The sequence below is a fragment of the Lynx canadensis genome, chromosome E2 (genome assembly GCF_007474595.2).
Source record: "Lynx canadensis isolate LIC74 chromosome E2, mLynCan4.pri.v2, whole genome shotgun sequence".
Classification (NCBI taxonomy): Eukaryota; Metazoa; Chordata; class Mammalia; order Carnivora; family Felidae; genus Lynx; species Lynx canadensis.
This window is the reverse complement of record NC_044317.1, coordinates 52,208,077-52,226,620: the sequence shown is the minus strand read 5'-3', so window position 1 is coordinate 52,226,620 and position 18,544 is coordinate 52,208,077. Positions and strand designations below refer to the sequence as shown.

General features: G+C 54.9%; 1 protein-coding gene across 2 annotated transcripts; it reads right to left on the bottom strand.

Moving 5' to 3' along the window:
• Positions 1-5,608: 5,608 nt before the first annotated feature.
• Positions 5,609-10,313, bottom strand: SELENOW (selenoprotein W). 2 transcript variants are annotated; one of them, XM_030298679.1, is made up of 6 exons: positions 10,187-10,309; positions 8,729-8,753; positions 8,569-8,622; positions 8,314-8,388; positions 8,116-8,214; positions 5,609-5,987 (listed from the first exon to the last, which is right to left on the bottom strand). In XM_030298679.1, the coding sequence occupies exons 1-5, from the start codon at positions 10,231-10,233 to the stop codon at positions 8,134-8,136; spliced, it is 282 nt and encodes a 93-aa protein (XP_030154539.1). In that variant the 5' UTR covers positions 10,234-10,309; the 3' UTR covers positions 5,609-5,987; positions 8,116-8,133. The 2 variants fall into 2 exon arrangements, with proteins under 2 accessions (XP_030154539.1, XP_030154540.1); XM_030298680.1 differs by lacking the exon at positions 5,609-5,987 and adding an exon at positions 7,622-8,012 and having other exon boundaries at positions 10,187-10,313.
• Positions 10,314-18,544: the final 8,231 nt, after the last annotated feature.

Below are 18,544 nucleotides of genomic sequence, written 5' to 3'. Positions count from 1 at the left end.
AGCGTCTGAGTCTGGATTTCAGCTCAGGTCATGATCCCAGGCTTGTGGGATCGAGCCCCTCGGGGGGCTCTGGCTGACAGCACGGAGGCTGCTTGGAATTGCAAATAAAAATAAACTTAAAAAAAAAAAAACAAAACACTTAAAAAAATAACCCAAAAGAACGGTCAAACAGGTGAAAAGAAAAGCTCGTACGGGAAGGTTCCCAGCAGCGCTATCCACAATGGCCAAAAGGTGGGAACAAGCTAGAAACCCATCAATGGGTGAACAGGCCGGCCAAATAGGGTCGAGCCACACGACGGAATAGAATTCTGCCGCACAAAGGCATATGGACTTCTGGTACCTGCTACCACACGGAAGACCCCTGATGACACGTAAAAGTGAGTCAGACACAAACGGCCACGCCGCGTAGGGTTCCGTTTATATGAAACGTCCAGAAGAGACGCATCTAGAAAGTGGACTGGTGGTCGCCACCGGAGGGAGGGAGGAATGGGGAGCGGGTGCGGAGCGGGTTCAGAGCTTCTTTTTGGAGTGATGACATGTTCTGGAACCGGGAAGTCGTGACGGTTGCACAAGATCGGAAATGTACTGCGTGTGCCTGAATCAGTCGTGTACCTTACGAGGTTTAAAATGGTTAAACATTGTGGGGGGACAGGTACAAAAAGAAAGTGCGCCGGCAGGGCGTCTCCTCTTCCTGCCTGTGTTGAACACAGACGTGATGCCTGGAGCTGCAGTGGCCATCTTGCCACCACGAGGCAAAAAACCAAGCAGATGAAAACCCAACAAGCTAAAGAAAGGAGACGAGGGAAAGACAGAAAAATTGTGAAACCTTGATTTTGATCGCATTGTTGAGCTGACTACCAACCTCAAGGCTTCTTAACAATAAATGTCCTTGAATTTCTTTTTTTTTTAATTGTGTTTATTTATTTTGAAAGAGAGAGAGAGCGTGCATGCACACAAGCAGGGAATGGGCAGCCTGGTGCGGGGCTCGAACTCACGAACTGTAAGACCATGACCCGAGCGGAGATCAAAAGCCAGAGGCTTAACCGACTGAGCCACCCAGGCGCCCCTCTTTCATTTGTTTAAAACAGGCTCCCCACCGTGGGGCTTGAACCCACGACCCTGCGATCAAGAGTCATATGTTCTACTGGTTGAGCCAGCCAAGTGCCCCAATAAATGTCCTTGAAATTAAAAAAAAAAAAAAAAATTTAAGGTGGGAGGAACTACCTGTCATGAGGTGCTCTGTGCTGACAGCTCAGAGCCCGGAGCCTGCTTCGGATTCTGTGTCTCCCTCTCTCCGCCTCTCCCCCGCTCATGCTCTGTCTCTCTCTGTCTCTCAATAATAAACAAATGTCACCCAAAACTTCCAAGAGGGACGACCTCATGATGCTACCACAGAGGCACCGAGGGCAAAAATCTCTCCTTTTGCCCTCGACCCCCCGTGATGCCCACCCGGCCTGGGGGTTCTTTGATCCCTCACCCCCATTTCCCTTGCTTCCTCCCCCGCCCCTCACTCATCACCCTGAGAGGTGACGTCACCTGCCTGAGGTCCCACAGCCAGCAAGTGGCCAAGCTGGGACTGGTGATAGACTAAATGGAAGGGGTCCAGCGAGAGAAAGTGTTTGGAGAGAGAGGAGATGTACTTTTCCCTCTTCTTTGTTTAGTTGAAAAGTGTCACGTGACCACGGCAAAAAAAAAAAAGTGGTGATGGAATCGACTATTCTGAATCTCAATGAGCAGAGGGATTCCACGGGGATGCTCTTATTTACCTGGAGCGACGGGGGTGCGGTTCTCAAGCTGGCCACACGGGGTCGCTGTTGGACAAGAATTCACTGGGTCTCCCGGTTGGGGAGGTGAGGGGGCTTTCTGGCTGCGTTCTTTTTTCTCTCGAAGGTGAGAATTGTCCCCGTGAAGCCAAAAATAGGATCAAGGGAGGGTCTCTTTCTCTTCCACGCCTAGGGTAAAACTAAAATGTAAGGACCGTGGTAGATATTTCGAGGGTTTGCCAACGCCTCCCGCTCACCTCCCCTTCCTGAATACGGGAAGGCCTCGGTCCCCCGCCCACTTCGGCAGGTGGGCGGGGCCGTGTGCCTGTTCCGGCCAATGGGCTGAGAGAAGACGTGATGTGCGTCACTTCCCGGCTGACGCCTTTAAGAGCCGGTGCGTGCTTCTCTGTGGCCTGGGGGGGGGGGGGGGGACGCGGTGGTGGGTCCGTTGGCCGCCACAGGAGATTCCAGAAGCCTAGATCTGCAACTGCTCAAGAGGGTAACCGCTGGCACATGCCATGCGTGTTTGATCGCGCGTTTATTTTTTTTTAACGTTTATTCATTTTTGAGACAGAGAGAGACAGAGCACGAATGGGGGAAGGTCAGAGAGAGAAGGAGACACAGAATCCGAAACAGGCTCCAGGCCCTGAGCTGTCAGCAAAGAGCCCGACGCGGGGCTTGAACTCACGGACCGCGAGATCGTGACCCCAGCCAAAGTCAAACGCACAACCGACTGAGCTACCCAGGCGCCCCTGATCGCGCGTTTAAATAACTCAGAATAAGCCATTCGGCTCCTTGGTCACGGTCACCACATCTCAAGGGCTCAATGGCACGCGTGTGGCCAGCAGCCGTAGTGTTGGACAGAAAAAATCCGTCATCACAGAAAATTCCGCTGGACGGTGCCGAGCTAGACCGATGGAGGCCTGCACGGAGGCCAGTTGCCCCGGGGGAGAGGGCTTGTGCATGCGCTGTGCTAATCCACTGATGTGCGTTTGGTTTTGTTTGCTTGTTTCCACTGAAGCGTGGCCTAGCCTAGCCTGACCCATCAGATGTCCGGCTGAAGGGTCTAGAGAGTTTGGTGTCTTTGAAATTGTCAATGGGCGACTCTACGCTAAGCCCAGTGGAGAACTGGGAGCTGCAGATGTGACGCCGGGCAGACCCCCAATATGAGCTGAGCCGGCAGACGGGGGGGGGGGGGGGCTAAGATCAGACTCCAGCAAGTCTCAGTTGCCCACTGGCCTCTTTCTGTGATCTGTCTCTCTAGCTGGCCTAGAACTCAACCACCAAAGACTTGTCTTACTGGGGGCGCCTGGGTGGCTCAGTTGGTTAAGCTTCTGACTTCGGCTCAGGTCGTGATCTCCTGGTTGGTGAGTTCGAGCCCCGCGTCAGGCTCAGCACTGACAGCAAGGAGCCTGGAGCCTGCTTCCGATTCTGTCTCCCTCTCTCTCTGCCCCTTCCCCGCTCACGCATGCTCTCTCTCCCTCTCTCTCTCTCTCTCTTCCTCAAAAATAAACTTTTATTTTTTTTTAAGTTTAAAAAAAAAAAGAAATGACCTGCAGAGGTGGGGAGGGCCGCTGTCTCTTGTTGCTACTGTGGGTGGCTGTCTGGTGACTTTTGCCTGGACGTCCCAGATATAGATCCGTGGAACACGGGCACAGCCTCATGAGCCATCAGCATTTGGCGGCCGGCAGGAACCGCATCCTCTCTGTCATCCTGGAATGAATGGCTCGGGCCTGAGAGCTCATCAGCTTGGAACTCGGAGTGGACGCAAGTGACCTCAACAATTCAGAAGCGTGGAGTCCCCCGGTCTCTAATGGTCTTTGTGTGACCATTGCCCTCGACCCGACCATTCCGCTTCAGGGCGTGCGCCCAGAGGTACTGGGGACGGGTGCTCAGACGAAATCTTGCGCGCTCCGTGCAGGGTGGCGCCAGTCACGACACCCAGAAAGTTAGAAACCACCGACCTGTCCAGCAGCTGAGGAAGCGATACACAGGCGGCGTATCCAGGCAGTGGAATATTCCTCAGCCACTAAACAGAGTGAAATGCCGATCCGCGCTACTACAGCGATGAACCTGGAAAACATTACACCACGCGAAGGAGGCGAGACGCAGAAGGCCACGGGGTATACGATTCCTTTCATACGAACTCCCCAGAACAGGCAATTCCCCAGAAACAGCAAGTCGACTACTGGCTGCTGGGGGCTGGGGGGGGGGGGGGGTTGCTAAAGGGCATGGGTTTTTTTTTTTTCCTCTTTGTGCTGACGAAAATGTTCTCAAATCGACTGCGTTTGGGGCAGCCTGGCTGGCTCAGTCAGTGGGAGCGCGCGACTCTTGATCTCGGGGTTGTGAGTTCAAGCCCCACGTTGGGTGTAGAGATTACTAGAAACTAAAATCTTTAAAAAAAAATAGCTTAATAAAATTTTAAGTATTTATTTTTGAGGTTGCGGGGTGGGGGGAGAGGGGCGGAGAGAGAGGGACAAAAGATCCAAAGCAGGCTCTATGCGGTCAGCAGAGAGCCCCACGCAGGGTTCCAACTCACGAACTCTGAGATCGTGTCCTGAGCCAAAGTTGGACCCTCAACTGACTGAGCCCGCCAGGCACCCCTAAAACTATTTAATAAATAAATAAATAAATAAATAAATAAACAAACAAACAAACAAATAGAGTTGACTGTGATGATTGTTGCTTCCATCTGTGAATTATATTATATAAAGCCTTCAATTTATACACTTTAAATGGGTGAGTTGTATGGGATGTGAATTGTATCTCAGTAAAGCTGTTTAAAAGAAGAAAAGTGAACATTTCTGAGGCTGTGATCTTTTGTGTCTCAGGCTCTCTCCCTCGTGTCTTCACCCACTGACCAGCCTCTTCCAGAGAGGTTTTGTAGATGTCTCCAACTTCGCAGCCTCAGAGACTGGGACTTTTCCGTCTAGATGCTTCTATGTGGCACCCAGCGGATTTCCTCGCCTCACCCGGGGCCACCCGATGGCCTGGCTCAAGTGATCAGAGAGAGGACCGGAGCATGATTAGGCACAGCCCATCTGATCCAACATTTTCCAGAGTTGTCCTAGCCGGATCGTCCGAGCGCCCGATCTGTTAGCCCCGTAAGGATAAAGAGCTGTTAGAAGGAAAATAGTAACACCTTTCTGTTCGGGGGGGCCCTTTTATAAAGAACCTGGTGGGTTTTACACAAATGCAGTTTTGATCGTATGTTTTGGTGATTTGAGTCAACCTTTCCAGGGAACATGGATGCATTTAAGGTATAAATGGCCTTTGGGGCGCCCCCGGTGGCACAGTCGGTTAAGCATCCGACTTCGGCTCAGGTCACCCATCTCGCGGTTCATGGGTTCCAGCCCCACATCGAGCTCTGTGCTGACAGCTCAGAGCCTGGAGCCCGTTTCGGATTCTGCGTCTCCCCCTCTCTCTGCCCCTCCCTTGCTCACGCTCTGTCTCTCCTTCAAAAATAAACATTTTTTTAAGTTAAAAAAAAAAAAAAAACAAAAAACAAAACCTGTCCTCACCTTGACCTCAGACTCCCGGTTTCTGTTGTTGGAACCAGTCTGGTCTTTTTGATGGCCACCCTAGCAGACTCGTACAAGCCTCTACGAATCCGGGGCCACGGCAGGATGTACTGGGACCAATCTGGGAGCCCGGGTCTCGTTTAAATGGACATCACTGCTGCTTGCTGCCTGATGCCTCATCGGCACGACCTCGGAGCCACCATGAAGGGCTTCGTAATCACCAAGGCCCGTTTCCTGGGCCAGAGATGGGGGGGGGGGGGGGGGGGGGGGGGCACGAGGCTGGGGAGGAGGTTCCAGGGGTAAAATGGACACACGCAAGACACGTTTTGTTAAACTCATCCAGTGTTTACTGAACGGTAAACCGTTACCCACACTGCTGAAATCTACAACCCACTCATCCAGATCCCTTTCTCCGCCACCCCAAGAAGGAAGCCAGGAGCAGGAGTAACCAGGGGGGGTGCTGGGGGATTTGGGGGCAAGTGGGGAGAGAGGGGAACAAGGCAGGCAGGGTGCAGAGCTACATGCCTGGACACACACACACACACACACACACACACACACAGAGGCAAGGACCAGAGGCGTCAGTCTCTGCCCCCACGCAGCGGCCGCAGGGACATCAGGGAAAGACCAGGCGTCCACCAGACATTTCAGTCCTTCCCGTCATGAAGCGTCGGCCACGAGGGGCTGGGCCAAGGTCACTGGACTGTGCAGAGAAGAGAGAGGGGAGGGGTCAGATTGCAGGGAACAAGGCTGGGTTGGGGGAGTGAGGGCCCACGATTAAGGGGAAAGAGAGAAGCGATGGGGAAAGGGGGCACCCGGGGGGGGGGGGGCTCGGTCGGTTGAACATCCGACTTGATTTCAGCTCAGGCCATGCTCTCACGGTTCTTGGGTTCGAGCCCCACACTGGGCTCTGCGCTGGCCATCACAGAGCCTGCCTGGGACTCTCCCTCGCCCTCTCTCGCTCCGCCCCTCCCCTGCTCGTGTGCTCTCGGAGAAACTGAGGCACAAGGACCAGGGGATGCCCGTGACGGAAAAATTGTAACCCTACAGGCAAGGTGGGCCAAGACTTAGTTCTCAGTCGAGTCTCTTGTGAGAGAAATGAGGCTGGGGGTGGGGGGGGGGAGGGAGTGCTAGAGGCGGCCACTAGGAGATGTGACTGAACACCTATCACGTGCACCCCACGGGGAAACTCGGTTTCCAGAGAAGCCACCGACAGAAACGGGCTTCTGGGACACCCGCACCCACCCACTCCAGCTACGAGCCCCAGAAAAGACCTCTTCACGGTCACCAACCGGCTGTGCCAGGCCTCAGGTGGGGCCCCAGCTCCTGAGGGTGACCTCTCAGCACTGGGAATGAATGAATGTCCCGCCTGGGGCCTTGGGCCACAGGGACTGGTCTATGCTAACAGTGTGATTCATGGTGGGGCCTTGGGCCAGGCGGTAGCAGCTCCTGACTTCTGGACGGGCCAGGGGCCAAGTTCGGCCACGGCTTCCCTGTCGCAATACTCCTCGGTGACGCGGGACCGCCAGGACCCGGCCCTGCTTCTCCCTTCGCTGCCTTTCGCTATAATGAACCGTAACCGCAGGCGTGACCTTGCTGAGTTCTGCGGGTCCTTCTAGCGACTCACACATCCCGAGCGTGGTCTTGGGAGACCCTGGAAGCCGCACCCGCAAGACGTGCAACCGAGAACCACGGCGCCCTCCTTTCTCTTGCGTAAACCCCACTTTCGCTCGCGTTGGACGAAACCACCCGTCGGTGGACGGCCTCTCTGGGACCCAAGGAAACCTCGTGCTGATTTCAGTAACCGCCTGAGCTGCCGACGGTTCGGGAGCAGCAAATGGTTACGTTTGTGCAGGAGAGGTGCTCTGTGTCGGCCTTTTCAGAATTCGAATCCCCAGCCCCACTGCACGAAAGCGTTCAGCTCGTGCAGCTTTAGAATTCCACAGTTCTTGATTTTCTCTTTTTTCCCTGGCGGGGGGTGGGGGTGGGGGATGGAGGGGGACACACTGCTCGCTTCAGACCCCTGCACGTCAGGCAGGACGCTAGTACGTTTATACCACACCCGTTCAATCTGTTCTGCCGTGTTCAAGTTCACACTGCAATGTGACCTCCCTCTGCTCTAGTAAAGGACGTTAAGGAAACGGAACTTGCAGGGCTCAGTTAAGCGTCCGACTCTGGGTTTCAGCTCAGCTCATGATCTCACGGTTCGTGAGTTCGAGCCCGGCGTCGGGCTCTGTGCTGACGGCTCAGGGCCCGGAGCCTGTTTCGGATTCTGTGTCTCCCTCTCTCTCTGCCCCTCCCCTGCTCACGCTCTGTCTCTCTCAAAAATAAATAAACGTTAAAAAAAATTTTTTTTAATACATAAATAAATTTCAAAAAAAAAAAAAAAAGGAAAAGAAACAGAACTTGAGTTTAAAGCACCTGAGAACCAGTTTTCTGGAGCAAAGCACCCTGGGGACTGGCACTTGGGTTCACAGGACGCTGGGATGGAAGTTAGTTCCAGAACACCAGAGGAAAGACTGACTCTTGAGATTAGGGAACGGTACCAAGTCCTTCCAGACTGTCGAGCGTCAGGAGCTAGACCTTGGTTCTGGTCTGCCCAGTTCTAGAACAGGCCGGATTTGGGGCTCATCTGGAACACGTTGGCCAGGAAATGGGAAACCAGGCTCGGAAGGTGCTGAAAAGCAGCTCCGTGATCCAGAGCACAAGATAGAAACCGCTACTCGTTCTGGAATACATTGGGTTGGAAACTTGGCCTTGGGTTCCAAACTAGCTGTCAATTCCAGGAACAGGGAGTCAATCACAGTGTCCAGTGGCTGGGCCCCCCTCACCTCTGCCTTCGGGGCCCATTAGCCCTGAGCCAAGGCGGCTTTGATGGCGGCCACCAGCTTCAGAAACTTGCTCTCTGTGTCCACGTAACCATCGCCTCTCTAGGGGTGTGAAGAAGAGGGAAGGAGTAAGCTAGGACCGGGATCCCAACTCTCAGCCAGGCTGAACACAAGGTAGGACGGACGGACGGACAGACATACCTTCTTGGAGTGAACCAACTTCCCCCCTACCATCACTTCAAAGAAGCCGGTGGCCTGGGGAGTCCCCTCGCCGCACTGGGAAGAGAGAAATGTTGGGGGGGGCTGAGATGCCCTCTTGGGGACACCTGCGCCCCCAGGAAATGGGAGAATATGGGTGAAGAGTAGGGCCGACCCGAACCACCCGGCGGCCACTCAGGGCTGAGGGGACACACAAGGAGACCGTCTTTGATTCTCTCCCCCATCCCCCAGACTCACGATGTCCAGGCATCCGGGGAACTCATCTTCTAACTTCTTCTTGAGCTGAAGATACTGAAAAGGGCGGGGGAGGTCACATCGGGGGTCAACAGGGGCCGTGCCGCTTGCCGTCCTCCCTCATCTCCCAGGGACACGTCTGGGGGCTGGCCACTCTGCTTACCTTGGACTTGTAGCCTCAAGCACCACTGGTGGGAGGTCCGAGAGAGTGGGTCCCAGGGGAGAGGGGGAAACGGTGGGGATCCGGGGGCGGAGGAGGGAAGAGGCAGGCAGCGGGGAGGCAAGAGGGGAACCGGGAAGGGGGCCCAGGAAGACATCAAGAGGGACAAACGACAAAACCAAAGAGGAGACAGAGAGGAGAGAAAAGACACACAGAATGTTGAAAGCCGCACAGGCACAGGGGACGGGGGACACCCACACACAAGGAAAACCGACAGAGGAGGAGAGACAAAAGACACGGGCGCAGAAAAGGGGGGTGACAGAGAGAGACCACAAGTATGAGACACAGGCAGGAGGGAGGGAAACAGAGAACCGCGTTAGGGTAAGAACCGCGGAATCACCACCCCCACCCACAGCCAGTGGGAAGGTCTAGGGGATGAACCTTTACTCCTGGATCCCCAAGGTCCTACCAGTCCTGAGGACGGGTTCCAAACGCTTGCCCAACCCCCACGACATGCTATTTCTGGACTGGAGTCTGCAACACGCGCCTCCCGGGGGCCTCCAAATGTCACCCCACCGTCTGCTTTGCTGAGGCCGCAGGAACATTTCCACCGCTGAGACTGATCTGAGTCTTTCAAAATCAGCGACTGCCCCCTGGCCATTTCAGACTCGGGCTTCTGACCTGACCCCACCCTCTCCCACAACCTATAACCAAAACGGAGCTAAAATTCTCCTCCTTTCTGGGAGGAGACACGCACTGAACAGGCATTTATTAAGCGCCTACGTGCAGGCGTGTCTATGCAAGCCCGCACAGCACTAGATGCCAGCCCTGGGGGGGGGGGGAGGGGGCATAACTCAGTCAACAAGACAGAAAATCCCCGGTCCACTCGGGACTTTTTCCCTGCAGGGGGGAAGCTGGATCCAACATGTTTAGCGCACAATACCGGCACTCCATCCGCGGCTAACTACTGAGATCACTCTCTCCCCTCTGCAGGTGGAGAAACCGAAAAGATGGAGGGCTCCTAACGACGGGCATCCACAGTATTCATGCCTTTCAAACCCACGCTGGAACATTCTCGAACCTTCCGGACTCTCGCGGTCCCCACCCCAGGGCGGTTGACGACGTTGGGGGAGGGCCAACCTTAGCGATGACGGAGGCCCCTCTCCCATTACAAAGCTGACCCCCCCCCGCGCCCCCCCCCCCGGGGTCCCCGGATGTCTAAAATGACCACCCGCGTGTCCCAGTTCCACCTTCGAGAACCTGAGCTGTCCTGAATGCCACGCCCTGGGGGGGGGGGGGGTCAAAGCCCTTCCTTCTCGCCCTTCCGCTCACGCCCACCCCACCCGCAGAGAACCCCTTTTCTCGGGAAAGGATCCCCGTAGGTCCAGCCCCCAGGACCGTCGGGTGGAGGATGGGATCCGACAGGGGGTCGCGGAGGGGGCCTCTGGCCGTCGTGCTTACCAATAAACGACTCGGATGGCGAGGGCCATGGCTGGGGACCGCAGCATGGGCGGGGCGCGGACAGGCGACCCACCTGCGGCGTGCACCGGCGAACTCCGCTACACCCGGACGGTCGCACAAAGGTTGTTGCTTGGCGTTACACGGCGCGAACCAACGCGGGAGAAAGGCGGGGGGAGGCGGGAAGGGTGGGGGGAGGCGGGCCCCACGGCGGGGGCCCAGGGACCCTGCCGCCCGGCACCCTGAGCCCCCACGCGGGCTCTTCCCCTTCCCCGCTGGGGCCAGGATGCATCCGGACAGGAGTCGTCCCGGGGGAAGCCCCTACGCGTCCCCTCGCGGTCCCCCCCGTCCGGGCCTGAATGGTATGGCCCGTGGGGCGGGGCTCTGGACCAGACGTTCCGCGAACTAAACGGAATTGCTAATAAGGGTGATGGTTTTTCCAGCGCCGGCCGGGAGGGGGCGGCCCTCGGGCCCCTTTTCTCTCCCGGAAGAGGGTAGGAGGGCGGGGTCCGAAAGCATTGGGGGTGTGCGGGGGCGGGCCCCGGAAGCCGAGGTTTCCAGGGAGCGCTGGAGGGTCCCCGCGTTCTTATTCAGGCCTGGGGGCTGGACCCGGGCGCCGCCTGGTCGCCGTGGCGGTCGCCGGCGCTCTCCAGCCAGCCGTCTCCAAGGCAAGGGGGTTCATGAAAGTGCCGGACGCCAGCAGTTAGTTAAAGGGATTAGAGCGTGGGAGCCTTTCCCTGAGCCTCAGTTTTCTCCGTCTGGAAGATGGGCGTAATCGCCTTCAAGGACTACTTACCCATTTAACCAATACGTACCCGCGTACCTGCCTGCCATCAGCGATGCAAACAAATAGACAAAATCAATCCCTTCCCTAGTGGGAGTGATTTAGCCTGGGGACAGTTGGGGGGAGGACGGGGGTTGATGTGCGCACGTTCAGTGCGTTCCTACAGGTGGAGAGCCTTGAGTGTCTGACGCGTGGAGCTAGCTAGCTCGAGAAAGATGAACGCTGCCCTAGACCTTCCCGCCCCAGCTTCTGCCTCCGCCTCCAGGTCCTTGGTCCTCACCTGCTATAACCCTGCCCCGAGGCAGGTGCCAGTTCGACTCTAACGGTTGGCTGTGTGACTCTGATCCCCGTTGTCTCAGAAGGATATAATGAGCCAACACAGGGCTGGGTGCAACTGATGTCCCGTATACAGAGGTCTCTCTCGGTGGCTTCCAGAGCCCTCAGAACAAAAACCCAAATCTTGGCACGATCTGTCCCTGCCCGGTCTCAGTGCCCTAGCCACACGGAACCACTGCAATCCCCCCCTTGGACTGCACCCCCCTCTCCGGCCTCTGGGCCTTTGCACATGCTGTTTCTGCCCTCTTCCCCTGCGCGATTCCTGCTCGTCCTCCGAGAAATCGGCACCTACGTATTGTCGCCAGCTAGACCCCAGGACCAGACCTTGACTGCCCCCCTGCTCGTACTCCTCTGCCTTTGTGCCCCCCCCCCCCACTTTTTTCCTTAACCTCCTTTCCAGTTTCTCTCTTCACTCAGGCAAGTGAAAAGCAAAACCTAGCCACTGCCCAGACGAGACCTCTGGCCAGCCCAGACCACCCAGACCGGCTTGAGCGTAACCCCCTGACCCCACGCGTCCCGGGGCAGGCGGATGATGAAGCGATTTCTCCAACCGCGGACAATTCCCTTTGCCTCATTGTAATACTAACCCCGCCCCCTGCGCTAGCCTCATTTACATAACACACCAGGCAAGCGTCGGGCTGTTGCCTTCAGGCGCTCGCAGGACCTCCTCCCTGCCTCTACATCCGGGAGGGGGCGTCCCTGCGCAAATATTCATCCCACCGGGAGTCACGTTCGGAAGCTGTTTTCCGAGATCTCCTCCTTGGCTGCAGATAAACGCTTCCTTGTGCGACGGCTCAACCTGGTGCAGTTTCTGCCTCGCCCAGGAGCGAAGGGACGTAGGTTCACTTACAGTGTGGTAGGGGAAACCGCGTGCTTCCGTGGAAAACTGTGTGCACCCGGTGCGGTGGGACTTCCAAGTTCCCAGTTCTATAAGGACACAAGTCACGCTGGATACCCTCCTGCAGTATGACATCATCTTACCTACTGACATCTACCGGTGAACCTGTGTCCAAAGAAGGTCACATACGGACATCCTGGGGGGTTAGCACTTGGACAGACGTGAATTCGGGGCAGGACGTAATCCCACACAGACCGAATCCTTCCTCCGGATGGTGGGCTCTGTTTTAATACCCTGCAGATTGTGGGTAATGCACACGAACTCTCTGCAGGCATGCGCATGAATTACGGAGGCGAGAGTGATGTTGGCGCTCCAGGAAACTGAGTCAATAGGTTTTTCTGGAGATTGGGCTGTTGACAAGACTGCCTTTTTCTTGTCATTTGCTAAGATATCCTAAACTGATGGAGACTCACGTCGGGCACGACCTGATCTCTTGGCGGGTACAGTATTTTTCTTTGTTCTGGGGCAGCCAGGAGCGCCTGGGGAATGTCCCCCCCTTGGGGGGTGAGGGGCGGGTGTCGCTAGATTGTTCTTCGCCCTCTGCACCCGGAGCGCCTCCCCAAACGTTTTGCTTCCCTTTGAACACGCGCTTCAATGTTCCTGATCTGTCAACGTGTCTGTTCTTTGGTCCTGCTCCGAACAGGTTGTAACACCTCACCCGTGCGGACTCCCCAGTCTCCCATCGCACGTTCACTTTTGGATTCTGTGTGAGTCCTGATTTTCCTTTCTTTGTTTTTTTTTTCTCCAAAACCTATCTTGTAACAGGACCGCCCTCAAGGAAGCCCCCCTGAGCCCCTTGGCCTGGGTCACGGTCCCCTCGGGGCTCCCCCAGCCGTGTCCTGACTACTCTGTCAGTCACAGGTATGGTTCCCTGTCCCCCTCTCCCCCCCACCCCCCCACTGGCTTTCCCAGCACACCCAGCAAGTGGCCCGGCTGGGCACCCGCGCAGAAGCTCCCCAGAGTGTTTTGTTGGCCAGCCTTTGGGTGGAGAACTTGCCAGAAGCCTCGAGAGAAGAGGAACACCGCCACCCACCCCCCACTTCTGCCCTTGAGAACAAAGGGGTCTTTGTTATCCAGCAGTGGGGAAGCTGGTGGAATTAGTAATGATCCCTGGGCTGGGATTCTCTCTCTCTCTCTCTCTCTCTCTCCCTCTCCCTCCCTCCCTCACACACATACAGAGACCGATGGTAACTCATAAGCTGTCCCCGCCGCCCCCCCCCCACCCGGCTACACCATGGCTGCCTCCTGGGGCTCACAATGTGACTGGGGAGACGGACAAAGGAAAAGCCAGAAACAAATACGTATTCCCCGAGGGCGTAGCGAGTGCCGGGAAGAAAAATAAAGGCAGGAAAGGGTGGCAGGCAGTGCCGGGGCCGGGAATTTTGTAAACAGATCAAGGAAGGCAGCTATGTAATTGGTGAGGGCAGCCAGGGGCGCCAGGGGGGCTCAGCCCGTTGAGCATCCGACCCTTGATTTCACGATCTGATGGGTTTCCAAGTTCGAGCCCCACGTGGGGCTCTGGGCTGACAGCCTGGAACTTGCTTCCCTGTGATGATCCCATTTTCCAGATGGGCAGACTGAAGGCACTCCCCTGAGGTCACGCAAAGCACAGAGCAGGGGTTGTGACCCCGGCTGTCTGGCTGTGGAGCCTGCACTCTGAGCCACCTTCCTGTGGGCCACACGGGCGGGGCAGGGGGGTGATGTCAGGGAGCCCGAAAGCTCCAAAGCCTGGGTGCAGGGTAATCAGCGTCAGGACCACCTCTGTCCATCTGTCTGTCACTCTGCATGAGGTCAGGGCCTCCCTGGGGCTGCGGCTCCTCTTGTCCCCCTCCCCCACCACCTATCCACGTAGGACCACTGAGCCCTGCACAGACTGAGCCCATCTGGGGAGGACCCCGCTTCGCCCGGTCATGGGTCCAGCATGTGTGGAAGCTGACTTTCTTTTTTTTGTTTTAATTTTTTTTAACGTTTATGTATTTTTGAGAGAGAGAGAGAGAGAGAGAGACCAACAGAGTGCAGGTGGGGGAGGGGCAGAGAGAGAGGGAGACACAGAATCCAAAGCAGGCTCTGAGCTGTCAGCACAGAGCCTGATGCGGGGCTTGAACCCACACACCGTGAGATCACGACCTGAGCCAAAGTCGGACGCCTAACCGACTGAGTAACTTTCTGTTGGGTCGCTCATCTAAATTGTTAAGTTGTAAGTGTTCTTTATATATTGTAGCTACAAGTTCCTTTGTTGGAGATACGATTTGCAAGCACTTTCCCAGTGCCTTCTCATTTTTGCAAGTCTTTTTTTTTATGTTTATTTATTTTTGAAAGAGGGGGGAGAGGGACAGACAGAGAGAGAGGGAGCCCGATGCGGGGCTCGAACTCACAAACGGTGAGATCATGCCCTAAGCTGAAGTCGGACGCTTGACCGCTTGACCGTCGGAGCTACCCAGGCGCCCCTTTGCAAGTGTCTTTTGACACTTAATTATTAAATTAAGCAAAAGCTTAGGGGCGCCTGGGTGGCGCAGTCGGTTAAGCGTCCGACTTCAGCCAGGTCACGATCTCGCGGTCTGTGAGTTCGAGCCCCGCGTCAGGCTCTGGGCTGATGGCTCAGAGCCTGGAGCCTGTTTCCGATTCTGTGTCTCCCTCTCTCTCCGCCCCTCCCCCGTTCATGCTCTGTCTCTCTCTGTCCCAAAAATAAATAAACGTTGAAAAAAAAAATTTAAATTAAGCAAAAGCTTAAATTTTAATATTAAATATTAAAAGCAAAAGCTTTTAATTTCTTTTTTTTTTGAGCCTTTTTTTTTTTAACGTTTATTTATTTTTGAGACAGAGACAGAGCATGAACGGGGGAGGGGCACAGAGAGAGGGAGACACAGAATCCGAAGCAGGCTCCAGGCTCTGAGCTGTCAGCACAGAGCCTGATGTGGGGCTCGAACTCATGAGCTGTGAGATCATGACCTGAGCCGAAGTCGGACGCTTAACCGACTGAGCCACCCAGGCGCCCCAAAAGCTTTTAATTTCGATCAGGGCTTGCTTAATTTTGCTTTCATATTTTTTCTCGCGTTTTCTCTTTGTCCTTTTTCCGCGTCCTATGTAAAGTATCTGTGTCAAACCTCAGGCCATGTTTCCTTCCAGAAGTTTTTGTGGTTTTAGCTGCTCGTGTAGATCACATGTTTTCCGTTCCTTATCTGGCTTCTTATCTTGTTCAAATCAATCACTGCTCGGTCTCTGAGCGGGGGCCTCAGGGGGGAGGAGAGAACCCGGGGTGCTATCCTTAGAAAGCACACCCCCCCCCTTGCGAATTTGGCCCTTGCCTTGCGTCTGGGGAAATTGGCTGATAAACGCTTCCCTCTACTGATATAAAACTTCCCTAAATGATAAGGAGGCTCACTGCGCCACGGTTTTGGCTTTTTGAATGAAACAATATCTTTCGCGCTCACATCCGCTGTGCTTTTGGAGTTCATGCCAGGCAGATGGCCTGCTTGGGATTCTCTCGCTGCCTCTCTCTCTGACCCTCCCCCTGCTCGCACTCTCTCTCTCTTTCTTTCCCAAAATAAATACATAAGCTTAAAAGAAAAATAAATCAACTACGTACTGACTCCCGTGGGGCCTTCCGGAGAGTCTTGGAACACAGGGGTGGTTTGGGGCCCCCAACACAACCGGTACCCCTGATGGAGGGGAAAGACTGTGGAAGAAAAAGTCAGCAAAACACAGAGCACCCCACGTTGTTTGACTGTGTTTGCCCTTGAGGGGCCCGACTGGAATCACTTTACAAAATAAAAATTCTGCTGCACTGGGTAGGGAGAGAATGGGCAGATTTTCACAGATTTGGGGGCTCATGCAAATTCCAAATGCATATTTCCAGCCCCTGAATTCCAGATTTTTACATCCCAACTGCCTGCTTGCCACCTACAATCGGGTGTCTAACTGGCGTCTCAGAGCAGAGCTCTGGATACCCCCCCACCCCTGCCCCCCGCCCATCTGGAAATTGGAAGTTCCAGACCAGGCATAAACCTTGACTTTCTCCTTTTCCTTGTACGTCAGCCACTTACGGTGGATTTCCTTTCAAAACGTATCCTGGATGCACCTGCCCCTCCCCACCTCCACCTGCTAGCCCTGGGGGAGCCAACATCACCTCCCGCTGGGGCGCCCTGGGGCCTGCCCCACCTCCGTCCCCTGCCGCCTGTTCCCATCAACGCCACCAGGGGGCGCCAGCCCCTCTTCTGCTCAGAACCCTCCAGGGCTCCTGGATTAGTCTAAGCAGAGTCCTCACTGGGGACCCCTAGGGCCCACATGTTCTGGCCCCCTCCCTTATCTCCGATCTTACCCCTCCTCACAGAGTTTTTTGGTTTTTTTTTTTTTTAACTGAGGGATAATACACATAACAGAAATCATTTTAAATCTTTTTTTTTGTTTTAATGTTTATTAGAGAGCGAGCAGGGGAGGGGGGGTGGAGAGAGAGAATCCTAAGCAGGCTCCACACTGCCAGCACGGAGCCGGACGAGGGGCTCGAACCCACAAACTGTGAGATCATGACCTGGGCCAAAACCAAGAGTTGGACACTGAACTGACCGAGCCGCTAGGCGCCCCTAAAATTAATCATTTTAAAGTGCACACATCAGTGGCATTTAGTGCGTTCACAGAGCTTTTTCCTAATTTTGAAAATGACCCTTAAGCCATCATTTCTTCTAGGAAATTAATGGCAACGAGGGATAGGAGTCGTGCATGTGTGTGCGCGCGTGCACATTTTTGCGTAAATATATCTTACGGTGTGTGAGCTTTTGTGTCTGACTTAGCATAACGTTTCCGAGGTTCCTCTCAGAGATTTTGCATGGGCTGTTCCCTCCGCCTGGACGCTTTTCCTTCAGACAGTCACAGGGCTCTCTCCTCACTTCCTTCAGATCTTTGCTCAAATATCGCTCCCTCCCTGACGCTACCGAAAATAGTAACCCCTCCCCAGCCTTCTGTGTCCCGTCTTCCCCCTGGCACCTACGGCCTTGGCATCTTACGTATCTTACTCACAAATTGTGGATGCTGTCAGGCTGTCTCTCCCCTAGAAAGTGCGCTCTCTGGTTTTCTGTCGTGTCCTCCTCCCTGGTACATGCCCAGCATGTGAAGCGGTGAGTGGCTTATGGTGGGCACCCAGGATATACTTGTCAGATAAAGGCAGCCTTGAGCAAGTATATTTAGGGGCGCCTGGGTGGCTCAGTCGGTTGAGCGTCCAACTTCGGTTCAGGTCATGATCTCGCGGTTTGTGGGTTCGAGCCCCGCATCGGGCTCTGTGCTGATGGCTCAGAGCCTGGAGCCTGCTTTGGATTCTGTGTCTCCCTCTCTGTCTGCCCCTCCCCCACTCACGCTCTGTCTCTCTCTCTCTCAAAAATAAACATTAAAAAAAAAAAAAAAAAGAGTGTATTTAAGGGGCGCCTGGGTAGCTCAGTTGGTTAAGCATCGACCTCGGCTCGGGTCCTGATCTCAAAGTTCACGGATCTGAGCCCCCCATCAGGTTCCGTGCTGACAGTGCAAAGCGAACGAAGTCATTCGTTAGCACCACGAGGAATCCTTATCTTCCTCTCCCTGCGAGAATTCTTACCTCTTTCGAGGCAAGTACCAGGCGCTCGGAGTTCAGGCAAGTTCAGGGGGGAGGGTCGTGTTCTTTCCTGGCGGATTTTGGCTGATGCGAAGCATAGTTGCATCCTTAAAGGGGAAGGGCGTATTTCAGATTTTAAAGGTTTTAAAGGAAGGCTTGTAGGCTCTTCTTCCACTGGGGAGCGATTTGTCCAAAGTCCCACGGAGTTCTCATCGGTCCTCTCGCGTTTACACGGGGCATACGGTGCCGATGACACTGGTACATTGGGCAGGGGGAGGGAACCCAGTGTGACTTATTCCAGCCGATATGGAGCTCGAAGGAGCGAGGACAAGTGTTCAGGTGGGGGCCACGCCAAGGAGTACCTGTGTCTGTACCTGCAGAAGCCTAGGAACATCCGGGGGTGCTGGTGATATAGGTATTGACTCAGATGTCACCTCCTCAGGAAGGTGTTCCCTGACCATCCTTTTTTTTTTTTTTCAAAGAAAAATAGTGAAGTGCACCTTTTTTACAAATTTGCTTTTTTTCCTACAGTAAAGTGGGCGAATCTTTTTTTTTAATTAAAAAATTTTTAATGTTTATTTTTGAGAGAAAGGGTGAGAGCAGGGGAGGGGCAGAGAGAGAGGGAGACAGAGAATCCCACACAGGCTCCGCATTCGCGGTGCAGAACCCAACGCGGGGCTCAGACCCATGAACCATGAGATCATGACCTGAGCCGAAACCAAGAGTTGGACACTTAACTGATCGAGCCGCCCAGGTGCCCCCACA